This window comes from Ixodes scapularis, unplaced genomic scaffold, assembly GCF_016920785.2.
Source record: "Ixodes scapularis isolate PalLabHiFi unplaced genomic scaffold, ASM1692078v2 PGA_scaffold2__306_contigs__length_199485367, whole genome shotgun sequence".
NCBI lineage: Eukaryota > Metazoa > Arthropoda > Arachnida > Ixodida > Ixodidae > Ixodes > Ixodes scapularis.
Genome location: NW_024609857.1, coordinates 193,488,360 through 193,509,097, shown reverse-complemented (window position 1 = coordinate 193,509,097; position 20,738 = coordinate 193,488,360). Strand labels below are relative to the sequence as shown.

The window sequence follows — 20,738 nt, the reverse complement described above, 5'->3', positions numbered from 1 at the left end:
GAGATCGTCAAGCACATTGCCTCCGGCACCCAACAACACCATGCACACATTAGCTGGTAGGCGCTGCAAAAACAACTGCCGAAGGAGCAAGTCGTCGACAGTCGAAGCTTTCTCCCCGAGCAGCCGGCGCATCCCGCAGAGTAACTGGGACGGTTTTCGGTCCCCCAGGTCCTCCGCAGTCAGGAGCTGTTGCAGGCGCTTCTGCTCGGAGAGGGTGGTCCGGCGGACGAGCTCGAGTTTCAGCCGGTCGAATGGCTGGTCGGCCGGGGGAGAGACTATGATGCCGCGCACCTCCGCCACTTCCCTTGGGTTGAGGGCGGCGATTACGTAGTGAAATTTTTTTTATTGGGAGGTTATTTCTCTCTTCGCCAATTGGGCTTCAACTTGCGCGAACCAGAGGGCTGGGTCCGTCGGCCAGAAGCACGGAAGTTTGAGAGCGACGGTGGAGACGGTGAGGGAATGCGGTGCCTGGGCGGCCGCGTCAGCCGTGGAACCGTTGGTGGAAGTCATGTTTGCTCACCGGAGCTTGCTTGGGATCGTGTGACCGAGGTATGCTGTCCGGAACTCCGGGTCACCAATTATGTAGTGGAGATGTCCGGTACATAAGACTATTTATTATACTTTACGACACAAGTTACAGCAATACATGACCGCGTTGGCCCCAGTGCGGGCGTGTCTCTCTGATCCCGAAAGTGTAACTCGAAGCTGTTTACTCAAACGCCCGGGCCCTCCGGCGGCATACCTCAACAGGCTCTCGTTGCCAGACGCCGAAGGCGAAACCGAAACTAAACGTGTGGCAAAACCGCAATTATGCCTACAGGCATAATTAAACACTTTGTTCTCTGGAGACACGTTTTCTAGCTGGTTGTGCCAATTCAAATTCCGGTACTCAGCGAGGCGTATGGTGCTTCCTTTATTAGTCAGGCTTACTTGCAAGCGGCAAAACATGCGGGCATAAACGATCATTCTTAAGAGATAGGTGCAAAGCACCCTAGTAAAATGTATTACCTGATTCAATCAGTCGAAAGTTTTCGCTTCCTGCCCGTCGCCTGCTGGTGCTGAGGATTAAGCTTTGACCAAATCCAGAATCTCTGTCGTCAACGCCGGTGGGTCAAATGAGCGTGTATATAAGTTCAATCTTCAACAATAGGAGGCCAAAGGAATGCCAGGCTTGGGAAGAAACTTGATAAAAAAAACGGGGCTGAGCCTGCGTCGACAGAAATGCGTATAAAAAAAAGTGCGACTGAAATGACCAGCGATTTCGATTTACACAGAGAGGTCACCCTCTTTGTATGATAGGGGTTCTGTAGACATTCTCTTCCGCTACTAACAAACAAAAGTGACAATAAAAGAAAAATAACTGGGAAACTTGTTTAAAGATTCTAGAAAAATCTAAAAAGTCGAGTTTTTGCAATAGGCAGTCCCCCCAATTTGTTTTCCCAATAAATCCGAAACCGCACTATTTACACCAGCGAGTATTTTTAGGGATTTATCAGATTTACCGAAAGCAGATCAATTTTATTTGCAAAAAAAAAAAAAAAAAAAAATTAAAAAGGCGTTATGAACTAGTTTTTTTTTTTTTTAAAGAAAGAAATGTCGTCTTTGGCGAAATGGGAATTATCCTCGTTCGAGGTGTCACAGCCGTCCGTATCAATTATTTGATCATAACATTGAACCTCTCTGCAGAGCCTCAAGCCATAGATAGACTCGCCCTCGAGCATTTTCTGTAATGTGTGGTTGGTCTTCGTCCGATGAATGTCGTCGTAAAAACAAACCGTTAAAGTTTTCTGCCTTCTTGCCGGAAGTCCAAACTCGTTCGCAAAGTGCGGTGGTACGACTTCCGGCTGGGGAAGCTGAGCGTGTCAAAACAGGGAAGTTGCTTTCTGGTTAGATCTCGTCACTTCCTGTTGGTTACCATTTTCCGACAAGTGAGAACTCGCGATTTTGTTTACTTGCTGTTCCTCCCGGTCATTGGGGGAAATACGGCCGCAAGCGCGAGCACATAACTTTGGCAGCTTGTTCAATCTAGTGCAATATATTTTCCTTCCGGGATGTCCATTGGCAGCACGCGACACCAAAACAGTGCGCGGCACTTCGCATTGGCAGCAAGTTGGTGATGCATAACAATGGCGGCTTGAGGGTCACGTTGTGCTCGGACGCGGCGTCTTCTCTTTCACTCGGACTCGAACGCGGTAAGAGACGGCACATCCGTCTCTTACCGCGTCCTTTTTTCTCGATCTCAAGCCGAAGTAAATATTTCGTTCCTTAATATTGGAAAACCTATTTATTTCCAACGTTGCGATGTTTGTGCCCTGAATTGATTCAACCCGCAGGACTTGCTCGAAGTTCAGATTTAATAGTGTCTTCGCAGTGTAACTCAACGCCAGGTTTTTTTGTTTTTTTTTGTATCTGTACCTACAAAGTGTTTGTGCGTTCGATGACGGTATTGCGTCTACTACAGGATGATATTCATCAGTTTGAGTAATTGATAAAAGCTCTATGAGAATTATTTTTCGTTTTTCTTTTTATCAGTTTGCATTTCACTCGCTGGAGTATTGAACTCGGCTTCATGAAAATGGGATGATAGCGGCTCTTTTCTTCAGCGCATAAGAACTATGTGTTTTTAACTTTCATCTATAATGTAAAAGAAATTATCGCCGACCGTGCTCCCCAAGATTTTGCGTAGCGGGATCTTCAAGTAAGCTGACGGAAATTAGAAACAACTGAGGCCATTATTGCTGTCATTCCACTGCCACACACAATACGCACGCGATATGACACTGGTACGAGCCACATCACTTCGCCACCCACCGTCTTTCCGCACGCTTCTAAGAACCCATTCTATGCAAGGTCGATAATTCTTAATTAGCCGCCTCATGCCGCGTGTGACGAGGATAGTATAAAATATGGTTAAAGAAGCACGATGAAATAATATTTGCGTAGGTGTCACTTGGTGCCCTGTATAATTATGGACATCTTTATCATCAAGGTCTTTCTTTTTTCAGCATACTGTGCATCACATCTAGTGTAATTGTGGATAAAGGCTCCCGGTCCAAACTATAATCCCCTCGTATTTCATGGCATTTAGAACTTTTGGGCCGGCACCTTTTCTCCTTGGATCTCCGACTCCTGGAGCTGTTCGACGAGCCACAAAAGTTCGTGGGCAGGATCTGTGGAATTCAGCAGCAGCCACCTGCAGGGAAGCATGTGCAACGCATTAGCCAGACAGGTCTTGTCGCTTCCGAATTCAAGCATCAAAGGTTCTCTCTACGACATTTGCATGCGTCTGGAAGGCGAAAGGTAAACTTTTGACAGAGTGGATGACGCTATCCCCCATACCCTTTTCCACGAAGGATTTTGATGACAAGTCAGGAAGTGCATTTATAATAATATAGGCAAATATACATTTTCTTGCTACAGCGTTTACACTAACGCGTCAAACCCACTCTAGACTATAAGCTATAATTCATTTAAAAACATATTGTGCTGCAATTTAGTACATAGGTCCGGTTGAAAGGTGTAAAGTGAAAGTGAAAATATCCACGAATGAACCTAACTTGTTTCCCAAAAACAAAAAAAAAAAGACAAAAAAAAAACAACATAGGTTACCGTTTTGAGCAATCTACGGGATTATTTGCAGACTACAGTGGCGATGCGCAATCTGTCGGCGGCGTGTACTGCCGACAGATTGCGCAATGTGGGAGAGCATAAGGTACGAAAGGATGCGTCGTCTTAACCGATCATCTCTCTACAAAATAATTGGTAGGACCGAAGTGGCTAGATACATGTTTTCTCATAAAATTCATTCAAATGCAAGTATGGCGCTTTGAAAATTTGAATCAGAACATTTTCAACATAAATATGTCTGGGCGGAGGAAGTTAACTCTAAAAAGGAAGTATTTCAGCGAAAATTTCAAAAAAAGGTTCAGACCAACGTTTCAAAACCTGCTCGTTTTCTTCATCACGGTGGACTAAATCGCGTGGAGCAACACCAGCTTTCATATTCTCAGTCGATAATAACTAGAAATGTGTTTATTTTTTATAAAAAGTGTTTCTTGGTAATTGCCATCGTGAGGCGGCGCAATCCATTAACATACACCAATGGCGAAGATCCCGGAGATGTATTCATGTCCTGGCGTGTGCTGAACGAGCCAAGATTTCACACATTCAGTAGACGCCCGGAAAACTAAACAGGTCCCTGCGTACTTTGCCATCGGCGTATGTCTATGAATTCCCCCACCTGACAAAAGCATTTAAAAAGAAACCATCTGTATAGAAAATTAAGATATTTCGAGTTATAATGAACTAAGAAGAAGATAAAAACTGCTGCTACTCCACGCGGTTTAGCAATCACTCATAAAGAAACAGAGCAAGTTTTCAAATGTTGAGCTGAACCTTTTAGGAATTTTGGTTGGAGTATATATTTTTTTTTTTTTAAATCAAGCTTTGAAAAGTTTACATTAGAAAGACGTGCGCCGCACTGAGGAAACTGTTATTGTATCACCATACCAACTATACCAGCTCACCACCCTTCTGTAGTTAAAACTTTCGGGAGGTCGCCTGCGAAACTCGGCGCTTGCGCACACTCGACTCTTCCTATATCTGTCGGCAGCATTTTGCAGGCAACACGCACCGTCTACGAATGCCGCCGTAAACCGCCCTAAACAGGCCCTTCTTTTTTTTCCATTGAATGACGTAGGTTAAGCTCTTGGTATTTTCAAAACAATCTTCCACCACCTTTACCCACCTCTGCAGCAAATTACAGCGTGATACATCATAAAGTCGACTTTTGCGGACGTCTCAAGTGGGTTCGAACATTTAGTGTGCTCAAACCAGTCTTGTACACGTTACTAAAAAAAAGTAATCGATTACAATTACTATTACTCTTGGCTAAAAAGTATTCGATTATATTACTTGATTACTTGACGGCAAAAGTAATTGGACATTACTTAAAGAAGTAATCGTTACTTTTCCGATTACTTTATTGTGTGAAGACACATCTTTAGCGCTCATAACAATGAACTACTTCCAACCTATATTTCACATTTGCACAAGTATTGAAGAAGAAAAACTGGCTCCCTCTTCGTGGTCGTTGCATCTTCACAATGCGGACGCAAGCATAGAATTCGTCTGAAGACGTTTAATGATTTGGGCGTTCGCCAGTGTGTGTGTGTGTGTGGGGGGGGGGGGGGGGGTCGAGCGGAGGGGGTTCTAGATCTTGTTAAGCTTGAGCAAGGGTTGTCGCTCAAAGTTTGCGTCGCTCATTTTATTATTCACATGTGGATGAGCTGGCATGTTATACAAAATGGCAGCAGCTCCAGGATTTGAAACGGATCATGTGTAGTATCCATTAGCGGAAGAGATCGCCCCGACCACTTCTCAACACGAAACATTGCTTGTCACAAAGACCCCGTAGGGGAAATGGGGAAATATTTCAACTGCCTTTGTTATATTTTGCATCCGCTTTAGGCATTTTTCGGTTCTGGTTCTCCTACGGGCCGCGAGTAGGTACCCTAAGCAGGATTTTTATTTTTATTTCTGTGTGTATGTGCGTGAGGGGGCTAGTTTGAACGAAGGACTCACAAAGCTACATTCTGCTTCCTCAAACTTCGCCCTGAATGGCCTTCATCACGCACTGTGGCTTCCCTGGGGCTTTCCAATCCCAATCCCAGCTCAAAAAAAAAAAAAAAAAAAAAAAAAAAAAAAAACCGGACAGTTCACAGAAACTGTACATAGAAAGAAATTGACCTCGTTTCCTACAGCTCCGCAAAAATCTTTCTTTTTTCCGTTCGAAAAAAAAAAAAAAGAAGCAAATTTTATTTTTGTCATTTCATAAAAAAAAGGCGTGTGCCCGAAAAGGGGGGGGGGGGGGGGTCCCGTGGACAAATTGTAACGGTTAAAAGTAATTTGATTACTTCAAAAAGTAATCAGATTACTCTTGTGATTACTGCCTAATAAAAGTAATCAACTGATTACAAAATTACTCCAAAAAGTAATCGATTACAAGTAATTTGATTACTTGTAATGCGTACGGTACCAGTCTGGCTCAAACTTACCTGTTGTGACCAAACTTAAACCAGATATGTACGGTTGCCAGCACGCTGATTTATATGAGAAGCCTGATGTTTGTGCTTTCCGCAAGAAAACAAACAAGACAACAGTTTTGCAATGTGGAATCACCTACCCGGAACAACAAGCATGGTATTCGATATCCTAAATTTTTGGAAGTGTCATGCGTAATTTATTTTAACAGTTTTGGAAGCTTAATTAACTGCAGTCGCACTTGCACATTTTGTTGTACTTCCATTTTTTCGTGTAACTCGCTCCTAACTGTAATGTCTCTGGCTCAGACAGTAAACAAAGAAACTAGCAAACAAACAAAATACGGAAGTAACATCTGAATACATAAATAAGTAGAAAGGAATGTCTAAATTTTATGAGATTGGAGGTCTACAACGTAAAGGACATGTTCAGTTAAGCTTGTTTTCACGGTGAATTACTGCCTTAAAAAGAAAGAGCGGTAGTATTAAAAGAATGTGCACCTTTTTTCATGACATAACTTGGTCGTACATGGCATATCGCGATCAAAAAGTTCATAATATACGTGATAAAAATAAAGAAAATTTAGGTATTTTGTTTTTCTACATAGCAGTTTTTGAAAAACAAGGGAACCAAAACGAGATACAAGTAGTGCACAAGGTGTCGTTCGTAGAAACTAAAACTACGAGTGGAAACCCCCGCAACATGCCAGTTCAGACTGTTGCAGTAGTTCATGTTCAAAGAAGCAATCTTGAGTCCAGGGAAAGCTTTGGTAGCGTAGAAACCTCCTCTGAAATAAGAACACGTTCATTAAAACTTGCACACCCACACAAGACTAAGTTTGAACAATAACGTCTCTTTCAGCGTCGAAACATTATTTGATCACTGAAATGCCTACATTTTGGTATTTTTATTGTGAAAAAATAGTTTCCCTCGAAAATTGAAAGAGGGCATGAGTAAACAGAACTGTCAACCGACTGATGAAAGGGCCATCAAGCGATTTCTTTTGTTTCACTAAATACTTCTCTGAATGAATCCTTCACGTTGACAAGATTAAAAAAAAACAAAAAAACACATTAGTCTATCTCTCAAGCCACTAGCACTCGCAACAGAGAAAATGATTTAAAAAATACGGGTTCTGTTTGTCCCCTCAACTTGCAGCCAGAACATGCGACACGCGATCTAGTAAATATGGCATGCGTTTACGTTTTCTTTAATCCTAGCAATGTTTTGTGGTTGGCAATGCGCATGGCACATGCTGTGATCCGGGCATAGCAAGAGTTAGGCTATTCCGGACATGGAGGTGCTTGTACGCGCGTCTCAGCCGGAGTGCTTATGCAGCGCGTGTAATTGTAGCCGAAACCAAGCCGAGGGCTCATGCAATGCGTGCTCCAAGGCAACTCATGAGAGCTATTCAACTGTGGACCTGAGGTTATTCCCGATACTACACAACATAGCGATCCCTACGACTATGTTATGTAATTTTTCGAAAAGGAAACGTTCGCGTCCATAAAGTGCGTTTCCGAAAGAAGTTCGCATTCCGAAGAACGATGCTAATGTCCTATCCTATGTGAAGCGAGCGAGCTGGTGGCGTCGCCTCCGTCGCCCAAAGTTATGTCACATGTTATTCTTGGGGTCAACCTTATTTTTTTTTTTTTTTGCATGAATTCCCAACAGTCGGGGTGAGCTCATCAGCACTGTTTCGAAGTTTGTTCTGACAAGCATTTATTATCAACAGTATTACATTTTATCAACTAGAGATGAACCCAAGATTACTGCATCCCACTATGCTGGTTGTTTGGTTTTTAAACCTTTTCGCTGACTGAAGCAAATGGGAAGTACCGGCGATTGCTCGTTAGTGCGAGATTTGTCGCGCCTTGTGTCGTACAATTACCGATTTTCGTGCACCACATATGCTGATAATCAACTCTATTGGTCATCGTTATCGCAGATCTTGCACTCGTCCGTAAAACAATTTGATTCTTCCGAAAACCGGCTTTGATGTCGACATTCAATAGCTTCTTTCAAAAACGATCAAGTACATAGAGTTATCGTGTTTGGCGTTCTCTGGTTTTGTTGTATTTAAAGATCCACAATTGCACAGTGCAGAAAACACTAGATTCAAGAGCCACGCTTGATTGCCATTGAAGTTGTAACCCGAATTGCGCTGTTTTGATGACGTTGATGAATCTGCTACGGAACACGCGCATGCCCGCCAAAGTCTAACGGAAATAAACAGCGAAGGAAAGGTGCAAACGACACAAGCGCTGTTTATTTCCGTTACCAAGAACCAACTCGCCTACATCACGACACTATTCCGCCAAATTGAATTTGAACCTTTTGGAATTTCTCCTAGCTGTCTACTGCCTTACATCGTCTCTAGAAAAGGCTCATATATATGTCTCCCGCAGTTTAAAGCACATGTAACACGAACTGCAGAGTGAAAATCGCAACTCGCAACTACGCACACGTCGCAACCAAGTCGAGCAGCACCGTCCATACTTCGTTTCAGCTTGAATTACGTAGCGGTCGCTACGTGGTTAAGGGACCAATCAAGCAAGTCAGAAGAGCAAGTCACTAGGCCTTTTGCGTTTCTGAGTGGTTGACCTGTGATAGAGCACGTACAGACACATGCTGAACACCACGATAGTGCGTTTGTGACGCCGTCTGATTGGTGCCCTCAGCTGGTAGCGTCGGCTGCGTCTAGACTTTGGGTGAAACGAAGTATAATAAGGTTTGAGTGAAAACCTGCATAACTTCACATGTGGCAAGTTTTTTTATTTTTATTACGGAATAAAACTACGCGGTATGTATCTTAATTGATCTGGGAAGGCGTATAAATTGCATGACTTTGCAATATCTAGCTCGATCCGAGGCATTTTCAAGGCGGTGGCAAGTACCCGAGTCACGACAAAACCTATCGGCTTGCCACTAGAGGCATCCTGTTCGGCGCTCGAGTTACGTCCTCTCGTTTCTACTGCCAAAGCGCACATTCAAGGGAATTAAGAACGTTCTGTAGAATTAGAGCCCCTCGTTTTCGGGTTTTCCACTTTTCTGAAATGGGGGGGGGGGGGGGGGGGGGCAAAAGCGAGCGGTATTTTTCAAGCTCGTAAGAGGGAAGCAATCGAGTTTTTCTAGAAATTAACGCGGAACTCCTTCCGTTTCGGGTAATATTTAAAATTTCATAACTATAATTGACCATGGTATTGATCGGTTTTAGTACATTGAAGGTTTCATGTCCACTAACGAGCGAATAATGTAGTTGAACTCATTATGCTGCGCGTAATGTTATACTGCCAGATGCTCGTCAGCTCCATTGGGCGTCCGGTGAATTACTGTTTATAACAATTTAGCCAGTGCCGTAAAGCCGCCAGCCTGTGGGTCTTTAACGTTCACCACGCACTAGTGATACAAGGCTGCACGCCGGTACGATGCTCATTCACATCGAAACGGGGAGGGGTTGGGGTTAAACCTAGAATCCCTGGGTTCTGCAGCGCGAGCGTTCGCTCCAGGTGCTGTGCTCTAGTGTGTGCGCTAGCCCACTCAGCCGCCTATCCCCCTAGTTGATGTCCAGAGGATCGGGTTTCGGACATTTATATTTTTTTCATATTTCTCTTGACATACACAATCATATGCATGAGCAGAATTTCTATCCCTATGGTAGACATGTCCAGTTTTCAAACTTATCATAACTGAGATAACGTTTTCACAACATCAAAGCTGCATTTTGCAACGCGCAAAACATCAACACAATATCTGGTAGTCTGAGAAAGCGTTTTCTCATTAAAATTGCCTTCGCGACAATATTTTTAGAAGTATTGCTTGTAGAGTTGTGGGCACTTTGCGCTTGGCGACACGTTGCCTAACCCGCCTAGAGAACGAGGTTTGTTTCAATTTAATTCACGCATTAGGTTTCAGACTGCCTTGAAATGCCTTTCGACGCAAGCTTAATTCGGTTGGTGCGAATTCCCTTGCTAATTCGCAGCTGCGACGTCGGTCAGCGAAGCTTCCCCCAGGCCTGCAACGAAGCAGCGAAAAAAAAAAACTGAAAGACTTTTACAATTCCCTGGAACGTCGATTTAGAGCGCAGTTCTAATTCTGCGAATTGTTCTAACCAACCTCAGCTGGGAAATTTTGCGCTAAATTTAGCGGAGAAATTTTCTGCTAAATTTAGCGGGACATTTTTCTCTAAGTTTAGCGGGGAATTTTTTACTCTAATTTTAGTGGGGAATTTCTTTCGGTAAATTTAGCGGGGAATTTTTTTTCCGCGAAATTTAGCGGGGAAATTATTTCCGCTAAAATTGGCGGGAAAATTGTTTCCGCTAAATTTGGCGGGGAAAATTTTCGGCGGGGAAATTTGCTTGTAAGGCACCGCGCGGTTACGCTAGCGGCGACGCCGACGCCGCTCAAGCCGGAAACGGGCGAATAAGAGCTGCGCTCTAAAAACGCAGCTCCGTTTCTTATTGATGCCATTCTGGTCCTTGCAGGCGCGTTCGTGCAGGCGTTTGGCAACGCATGGTGTTGGCGCTCAAAGTCCATTTTAGGGTCTCCTTAACCTGAAACAAGGTGCCCGTTGGGAGGAGGCTCTCTTCGATAAATCTTGTTTTCCCAAACGCACGCCTGGCGTATGTTGCCGGCGGGACTGACCGCTTAAGAGTGATGGCCGTGGATTCCGGCAGCCAGTGGCTCCACTTCTCGACCAGAGCGTCGTAGAGCCAGGAGATGGACATGTTCCCCTTTACTTCCGGCACCGGGAAGCTGAGGGAAGGACACAAGACCGCTCCGGTGAGGGCACTGTCTACGACTTTCTCAGATGGATGCAAAGTAAATGTTCTTTTTAGAAAGAGGGTTTAGCTGCAAAGCACCAAAACACTCGGTGTTTTAACATGAAATATGTGTATTGGATGGATTTCATATAACATACGTCAGTCCCGAATGTGACCAAAAAGCTTCACACGCAGGCGAAGGAATCTTAAAGAATACTGATCCCAAAGCAAGCAGTGCATCAGCATCCAAACATAAGTAATTCTCAGCCCTAATTCGCAACTTCCACTGCCTATACGGGGCGCACTGGTGCCAATCGAAAGGGTTGTCATCTTAATGATCGTCGTAGAACCGCCTTGCGAGGTTGGGTCTGCGACGGGTAATTCTAGTTTTGCTAATGCGAGCAGTATTAAAACCTTACTTTATTTTTTTCACGTCAGGAAGGTGTAGGCAAGGACCTTTATTGTGAGGCCGATCGTCCAGGAGCTAGAGAACGCGACTCTCATACCGCGGTACAACCACCACCGAAAGTTGCGAATTGAACATACATAATCATAGTTAGGTTTAAATATTGGTAACAAACGACATTTACCACGCCGCTCTACAGGAATCAAACCCCAGACCGTATGAGATGTAGCCCGATGTTTCTGGTTAGCGCCACAAGAAGGAATTGAAAGAGAGCGCAAACAGCGGGAAAAGTTCAATCCGCGGGAGCCTGCTTAGCAGGTTACCGTCGGAGCACGCAAGTGGGCTTCGAATGGCAAAGCGTAGCTCGCCACGTAATGTTGGTCATACGTCAGAGTCACGAATGATTAACACAGGCTCATAGGACATCTCTGCCTTACACACACACTCGCACAATGGCCACGCTTTTTGTTTTCTTTTTCTTTTCTCTCTCTGCTCATGGCAACGCACGTGTTATATTGAAATTTTTACTGCAATGTAGATGTCAATATTCACAAAGTTTCCGTTTTTTTTTAGATTAATCTATCAGACTGGCGCATGTGACATCCCGTTTGAAAGCGTGATCTTCCCCTTATCACGCGATTGCTATATTCGTATTTCACGAAATGTTGATCGCAGCGAGATAGCCCCGTTAAGCACGCTTCTTACCGAGCAGTGCTGCACTGCGCAGAAATAGCACCCATGAAACTAGCTTTCGTGGGTGTTGCTTCTACGTGATGCATCCGTGCTCGGTAAAAAGCGAACTCAACGGGGCCCCGCGCCGAGGTGAACACCTGGAAATATACAAATACCGCAGCTGATATGTACGCAGATATCGAATAGCGTATTTTTCGAAACTACTATTCGAAAATTGAACTGTTGGAACAATCCTAAATTAAAAAATACTCCCCACAGATTCAACTCCAGAATGAATTTAAATTCTGATTAGTACGCCTTAGTGCGTCCACCCGAAGCTTCCCGTAACTAACCGTAACCCGCGCGTAATGCACGCATGACGCATACTGCGCTCCACAGGTTCATTTCAATCACCAATAACAGTTTAAACTCTTCTCAGTTTATTGCCGCTTTCTGATTTTCAAAAGAGCGCTGCAACATCATCACAATATTTTTACAAGTTTGTGGAGGTTTAGCGAAAGAAAAAGAAACCAGAATAATTGGGCAGTTTTAACTGTGAGACCTACAAGTATAAAAATAATGTAGAATTAGAATGTTGTTACTTTTTTTACTTGTAAATAAAGTGCATATCCGACATATAGGTCACACTCATTGACTGCAAGAATTATATCCGAAAATCGCGCTGTATAAATTCATAAAGAATTTAAAATATGGATGGTCGGCAGGGAGGCATATTGCACTGACACTGAAACTCATGATCCACATGCGTAACCAATGCTCCATAGGGTTCTGAAGAGAAAAACGAATAACAAGTTTACCTCCAAGACATCGAACAGCTGGCGCGTGTTGCAGTCTACAGGAAATACCAGACGGGCAATGTCAACAAGCGCTTGGTCATTTCTAGAGATTCCTAGACTGGAAGAAAGGGGCGGCAATTCGACGCGCCTGCCCACCTGTCGGAAGGTTCCCCCTCGTGGTTCCCAAGGGCTGGAAAAACGGTCACACCGCTGGGGTCCAAGTACTTGGCCAGCGTCTTCGTGGTGTAGTCTATGACGGCCAGGTTGCTCTCTCGGGAAGTGTTCCAGTAGTCATGGGCCACACTGTCCCCCGTCCAGATCACGTAGTCAATCTGGGCGTGGGTCAAAATCATCAGGTTGGCACTCCTCATCATTACGCGTTTTTTGAACCGGTCTGATATTTAGCGCGCAAGCGATTCCAAGAGATCACCCCTCATCGTCTAAAAAAGATATGGCTGCACATAAGCAAACAAAGCTTTCCGACGTTCTAAAAGTGAAGCGTGGGAACACGAAATGAGATGGTTGACTGTAACTGAAAGAATGAGAGGTCATTTTTGTCAGATGGGTGGCCGCCAGCAGGCGCTCGTTGCCTTCCGCCGTGCTGCGCGTGTATGCTTGGAGCCCATCCGAAGCATAATGGAAAGTCTCGCGCTCGAGGCAAGACCAGTGAACAGCTCCGTGCCGTTCTTATCCTGTTAGTGACCAAATATCAGTTGCAATCACCGATTTTAGGGTGTCAAACCTTATGTTGTGTCGTGATGTATAAATCCCGAGAATGTGAAGGAAGACAAAGACGATGAAAACAAAATATGTTGACAGACAGCGTCTCAAGAGCCGCTATCTGTCGATTTTGTTACTTTCTACTTTACCTTTCCTTCCCAGTCTCGAAGTTCAGACATCTTGAATAATACGCACCAGCTCGCCTGCACTTCGGCATTTTTTTTTTAGTTTCGTAAATGTAAACGAAGACGTTGTTTTCTTTAACGAAGTTTCGTAACATAAGACATTAGCTTCTTCAACCGCGGAATATTAGTTCCGTCATTTTGAGGAAAACGAGCATGATCACTTCTTTAACAATTAGAAGGCGTGTTTCAGCATAGCAACGCAGCTGCACCTCCAACGAATGGAACAATGCATACAACTGAACACTTTACACCGGGCGGCGGTTTGCTCCATTTAGCTGGTATTTTGTAACATCGAAAGTTAACCTATACCCAACATGCAATACATTTACGGCAATATCGTTAACAAAATTGAATGCTGCCGCCTGGGCATGCCAGCGTTGCTCGCCTTTTGGCAGTCCCGGATGTGCTTGAGCATGTTCTCAAAGGTCCTGGGCGGGATGTCGCAGTGCCTGAAGTAGCCCCAGTGTCCGGCGGCCACGTGTTCAGGCCCGCGGGGCCTACCGTCGTTGGCGCGGCAACACAGGGGCTCCTCGCAGTTGGCCAAAGAGCCCTCCTCGTAACCCATGTCCACGTGCGTGTCGCTCAGGTGCAGCACCCGCAACGTTGGGCAGCCGCTCTGCAGAGGAAAAGGGGAGCAAGGACGGGTTTTAGTGACAACCTGTGTGTAGGCACCGACAGGCTGGTTCTCACATTTGCGTTTGCCTGTGACCAACCGGGTTGTGATCTCTCGTGATCGGTTTCAACGAAAAGACACACCACAGATCAGTGGAGCACATCGGCACACTGGCGTCGTCTGTCGGGCATTCGGGAACAACGTAGACCTGAACCACAGTGTAAGAGATATACAGCTGTGGATACCGCGCGCGTCTGAGCTTACGGATGAAGATCTCTCTTCGTCTTGGTAGCAAGTGGCAGCACCGGATGACTCCTCGATATGTGGCTAATGGCAGCCTATCGCGTGCCCGATTTTTCAAGCCTCTCTACGGGAAAGGTGCTTGCTTTTGAAGTCGTTCTTTGGGTGCGCCACGTCATATCCAAATTGGCACAAGGGTTAGGTGTTTTGGTTAGACACTGCTTCATCATAAACTCCAGATTCACGCCTCAATGGCGGAAGTAATAGCTTTACAAACGCGTTAAAGAAGAGATCTGTGGCGTGTTTTTCAATCCACTGTCCGTCAAGGTCAGGGGAGACGCTCCGAGTGGAAAAATGGCGCTCCCGGCTGCCACGGAAAAGATACACTTTTTTTTTTTTTTTTTTTCAGTTTCGCCTTTTGGGTAGCGAAGACTTTGTCGGCTAAGGCAGAGCCATGTACATGGCTTGCACTGACATCACATCGCATGCTTTCGACCACAATGTAAGAAGAGGAGAGGGAAGCTGCTATTGTAAGAATTTTGAGTATTGGGTTAATCTTCTATAACCTTCTTGGAACAGAATAGCGACGTCCGTGCAAATCCGGGAGGCACAAAAGAGGACACTGGTAAGAGGGGAGATCCTTCTTCTCCCCTTCTATGGTGGTCATCAGACCGCTCTTTGAATGACGTGACGTGCAAGCCATGTGTATGTAGAGGGTGTGGTATTTGATTCGTAAGAATAGGGCCACAGAAGGGCATGTTATTGGCCGAAATGGTTTCAATGACCTTGGGCGCTCTGATTGACAGCTCTTGAGACAAACTCCTAGCCACGAATGTTGACCCAGCGGAGGCAACGAGCTTAGCAAATACCCTCCAATAAAAATTTTTCGATAAGGATGTATTCAAATATTTTATTTCAGCACGCAAATGTTGAAATGTGTGACTCTCCGTAACTTAAAGGTCAAAGTGCGTGACGCTGACGTCACAGACACATTCAGAATGCACTCTGTCTCTCTTTCGATTGCAGGCGCAAACCGAGGCTTAAACAAAGTTAAAACAACGGCTAAAACCGTGGACACGATTCCGCGTTCTAAGAACATAAAGTTCGCACCCTATGTTCGCAGTTTCGCCACATCTTTCAGAAAACGTTTCCCGTCAATGTCACAATTTCTGACTCAGGAAACGCACTCAGAACCTTTGATGGTTACTCTTTCCCCCAATCTCTTGCAATTACCCAATTATGCAATTTGAGCCTCATGCAGAAACAAAAAATACCTGCGCCGCGGTGCTCGGCTCTTTCAAGGTCTTCCGACTTTAGTTTACTTCGCAGGATCATCACGTGGGGAATATGCGGCGCTGGCGGCGGCGACGTTTTCGACGCTATAGCCCGGCTCCCGCAGGCTCGTCTCACAACACAAGCATGGCTCTGGGCTGAGGTTACTTTGGCGCGTGCCAATAGCTAGAACTCTACCTGGCTGATAGCTGTCTTGGCGTTTGCCGTGCTTGCGTCATCTCCTATATATAGGGTGTCTCAAGCGGGCGTTTCGCAGTAAAACGAGAGGCGAAATTGGCGTCTGCACGCAGAAAGCTCAATGTTTCAGCGAATGTGAGCTGACCAGGTTAGTCTTACCTCGTAATATCTCAAGGCGTAGCACTCTTTTTGCAAAAAACTAAGAGAAAAATACTTGCAAAGTTCATGTTAGGCCCCTGTGCAGACGACCGAGTTACCGATGCTATTTCCTTGTGGCGCCATCGCCCGATAGGTTCTGCGAGCAGACGTTTAGAAAAAGCGAACCACGCATTGAGATTTCACTGGATAAGACTTTTGACCTGCTCAGTGCAGATTCGGTGGAAGTTTGGGCTTTCCATCTGCAGGCGCCAATTTCGTAGACTTGTTTTACACGGAGAGTTTACTGGGGCCACCCCATTATCTTGCACTGAGAACTAAACCGAAGGTTCTCCAGTTAGTCCGAGATCAAATTTACTCGCTATTTATTTGACACTGTGGACTTTAACATCGTTAAATTGTATTTCATGCCCCAAGTAAGAAATGGTAAGTAAAAAATTAGGAACGAAATTGAGAAAGAAAGCGTTCCAATGGCTCCCCGATAGATGGCGCCGCTGCGGTCTCTTATTGTAAGCGGTCACGAGAGATGACAACGGTCTCAGTCAAGCACCATTGTGGAAAGCTTCCCTCGAAAAACTCGGGGCGTAGCGAGCATCTTATTACCACTCCCAATGACAACGATTGTGGCACCAGCCTCGAAGTACGCCCAAGAACGAACCGCACCTGAAAATAAGAAGCCACATCATGTGCTCCTTGAGTTGTCAGAGGCTAGAGTTGGACGAGTCGCTGCATAATAACGAGAAATAGAGCAAAAAAGAATATACGGACAGGTAGAAAATACACAAGAACAAAGAGTTGAGTCTGCCTTTCTGTCTTGTTTTGTCTTTTACTCGTTCTTGTCTTCTTCTTAGCTCTGTACGTTTTTTTCTTATTGAAATGGGATTTAACGTAATGTGCACTGAGAGTTTGGAATCTACACACGAGGACGCCTGCCATGGCTATTAAAACTGCTCGCGCGACAAAAAAGACCCCAAATAAAAGGACAAGTACTAACGCAATCGTTACATAAACCTTCGATCAAGTACAAAACAGCATCGTCCGATCTAGCGTGCCACTACCGGCACAGAATATACGAGCTAAAGTCAGTAAGTTGCAAAAGGCTATTTAGAAAATAACAATTCGATATATCAAACCTAAACCCTTCTTATTTCTCGACATCTCACCTTCGAACGTTGAAATATATATCCCATATATTTACCAGTACCCCAACCCATGCTGCGTAAAATTCTTCGGGCTCCTGTATCAGCCATATGCATACACCATTTTCCAGGTCTTAATCTTTTGGGAAACGCTGGCGGCCAGGGTGAGTTTTTAGCCGACCAAACAAGTGATAATCGCTTGGGGCCAAGTCAGTGCTCTAAGGCTCTTATTCGAGATGTTGTCAGCCAAATTTATCAATCGCCTCCTAGGTTAATCGAGCTCCAGGAGGCCTGGCATTGTGGTCATGGAGGAAGATTCCTGCACTCAATAAGCCTGAACGCTTTCTACAAATCGCTGCCCGATGCTTAAACACAAACTATGTGCGCTGCAATAGCTTCAACAAAGCTAGCATCACTTCGTCGGTGTCCTAAAACACTAATCACCACCTTACCAGCTGAGAGAGCGGCATTGAATTTTTCGGTTAAAGGGAAGGAAGGATGCTTCCACTGAATTGAAGCAAGATTAGTTTCGGGTTGGCAGTGATAAAGCCAATCTTCATTCCCCGTAGTAATAATGTTAAGCATGTCTCTCTCGGCATACCTAAAGTATGGCCAGGTCCACTCGAAGCTTTTTTGGTATTCCTCGGCGAGCTCTCTTGGCACACACCGTGAGCACATTTGTGATAAATTCAGGCGATCATAGAGTGAGGTGTAGGCTAAAACATGACAATAGCCTATTGCAGTTCCTATGATGTCTATTGTTACACTCCTGTCGACTCAAATCATTTCCTGCCCCCACCGCACTGTTGCTCTTTGCGCAATCTCAACAGGACGACCAGTTCGCATCTCATCAACGGCATTCGAGCGCCCCATTTTTTAACCCATTTGTGCTCCGCTTTATACAATAGACACTTCTCACCGTAAGCAGGAAGCATTTTCTTGTCAATATGTTTTGCGTGAAGCCCTATTGTACTCACGTAACGCACAACAGCATGCTGCTCTTCAGAGTAGGCTTCCGGAGCACCATCGCAAATATTAAGCGGAGCTGCGCATGCGTACGACTTTTATCTAGCTACCGCGCAATGAATATCATGAAACTGGATTGTGTTGCCGCCTCTTACCATACAGGGAAACTAGTCACTACTTATACCAGATATTTTATATCCGTTCTTGACTTGCTGGGTTTCCCCCGCACTTCACAAGTTAAAACCCACCAAATAAATTTTATTCGAACGTATATTCCTACACAAAACCAGCGTAATCTATGTCACTTATTTCGGTGAATGTAATAATAGCTAATGTTTATTTTCGTGTCGCCTAATATCCGAAGACTGTGTTTTTAAGATGCAAACACAAGTAAGCGCATGATGAACCAAAATAAAACCATAAATAATTTTTTCTCCCGTAAACAAGGACGTCAAAAATCGTCTAACCGATGGAAAATGCAAATGAATTAGGATAAAATAGTAGCAAGGACCATAACTTAAAAAAAATAATCCCCTGATATTGAATTAACCTGTGAATGGAAAAAAAATCAAATCTGTAGACCACTATAAATATCTCGGCATTGCGTTTAATAAAAACAATTCACTTGGAATCAAGATGCTTATCGAATTGTGAGCAAGGCTGGATGTAAACTTTAACGCTTTGGGGTATTCTTAAATTTTCAGATATCGAGAAAAAGACAACAGCATATAAAACACTAATAGACCAATTCTTGAACACGCACACTCTCGTTGGTTTCCCCACAAAGCAGACGGATTAAGCAGACTTGAATGTATCCAAAAACAGACAAGTAGGTTCATAATCAATGCATTCAGAAGCCGGACGTCTGGGGCGCACTCTCTTAAAGGCGCCAAATTGAAGACGTTGAGAGCTAGGGCCGAAATTCATGCATTAAAATTTCTGTATTCCTTTACCGAGAGCAAATTTAATATTCGCATTGAACAATATATCGTATTTGCATTGATCGGATCGGCAAGAATCAACCACACCAGAGCAATTCAGCTATACAGATTTAAACGAAATGTTTCAACTATTAATTTGTCTCCCGGGCAGTTCAAAATTGGAATTCACTGTCAAATGAAATTGCCACGCTTCCATCGCTCACCGGTTTTGAGAACACACTTCATCAGAGATATGTTTGATCGAATTTTGAGGGTGTATTTATTATGCATATATTGGTATGAAATCTTCAACTCCTGTTAAGGCTTTCAGCGGATAGCCGCAGGATCGATTGGATATATAAAATAAATAAAAAGTCCTGATAGGGCTGTTGGAGGCGCGTCATTCGGCAGGTGGCCCGCGCATCGTAATAAAATGTATCCGGGCACTTTGAAGTTCCTTTACGTGATATCAGAGCCTCACTGCCATCCACAACTCTGGCAGTCAACAAATACACGTAGTACTTGGTTCATGAAATGCGTGTCTCTTGATTTTTGTACCCTACGATAACAACAGACTGAAGTGAGCCTCCGGCTGCTATCTTCGATGGCCGAGGCTACATCCACGCGCGGGGACGCAGCCAAGTCGGGAGGAGAATAGGCTCCATCCACGCAAAAGCTCACGTGACTTATACTATAAGGAGATCACCACCACTCTCCTGAGTGGTGGTGATAAAAACAACTGGTTTAAAGTTACCCCAACGGAGAGTAAAGGAGATCGCCATGATAAATATCCCAGGATGAGGGATGCAGGAAGATCAAGGAAAAGACACAGAATACCGTTTTCGAACATACCTGCGGAAATATTCGGTAGGTCGTGTTTTCCAGCACAGTGTTGGTATTGGGAGCTCGCACTGCCACTTTGAAGCGTACTATAATTCTTCAAAATCAATTTGCCTAAATTAGCCTATGTATTAGCTCACTTTACTGGTTGATTATATTTATGATGCTAATAATATTCATTACTATGTGACTACGTGTGCATTTCACCTCAACAATATTTATATTGCTCCCAATTTTATACATCCTTAATTTCAAGAGGTGATTTGCGAATATACTGATGCTGCGTCCAATATGAAATCAGTAATATCTTATTCTTTTCCTAAACTTAATCTCGTGTCCTTTTTTCTGCTCGCCAAATTTCAATGGAAAATAACCACAAATTAATGTCTTGAACTGGAAAAAGGAACAACTTTCATAATTTGTTTTAAGCTGAGCTTATATACTTCCCTTGTGTTTTTATTCTCTCCTTTTCGCGCCGCTTCGCACAGGGTAATTTGTAATTTTACGTTAATTTTCTTGTTTTTTTTTTAATTTTCTTTTTTCTTTTCTGTCCTAGTTTTCCTCAAGCGAATTGAATCTCAAGCTATAGCTTCTCATCAGCGTCCGGTTTCTTCCGCACCCCTGTTACACGGGCGCTCTGAACCGCGGTCAACGTTATTAGATTAGCTCAGTTACGGAACTGCTCAATGACGCCGCATGCACGAACAGTACCCCCCCTCACTCACCACGACTCGGCAAGCGTCGCTCGACGCGCAGCCAGACGGCTGCTTTGGTAACTGAATCAGGATACGCACGTTTCAACGTTACTA

The 20,738-nt window shown here is 44.4% G+C and overlaps 1 protein-coding gene across 1 annotated transcript in view; it reads right to left on the bottom strand.

The window, feature by feature from the left end:
* Positions 1 to 20,738, bottom strand: part of LOC8030131 (sphingomyelin phosphodiesterase-like) — a 163,506-nt gene that overhangs the window by 74,167 nt on the left and 68,601 nt on the right. Inside the window, exons 4-8 of the mRNA XM_040208974.2 lie at positions 13,971 to 14,201; positions 12,837 to 13,012; positions 10,687 to 10,797; positions 6,749 to 6,829; positions 3,106 to 3,193 (exon numbers count right to left, since the gene is read on the bottom strand). Of these exons, the coding sequence (XP_040064908.1) occupies positions 3,106 to 3,193; positions 6,749 to 6,829; positions 10,687 to 10,797; positions 12,837 to 13,012; positions 13,971 to 14,201 (687 nt within the window). The remainder of the gene's footprint in view (positions 1 to 3,105; positions 3,194 to 6,748; positions 6,830 to 10,686; positions 10,798 to 12,836; positions 13,013 to 13,970; positions 14,202 to 20,738) is intronic.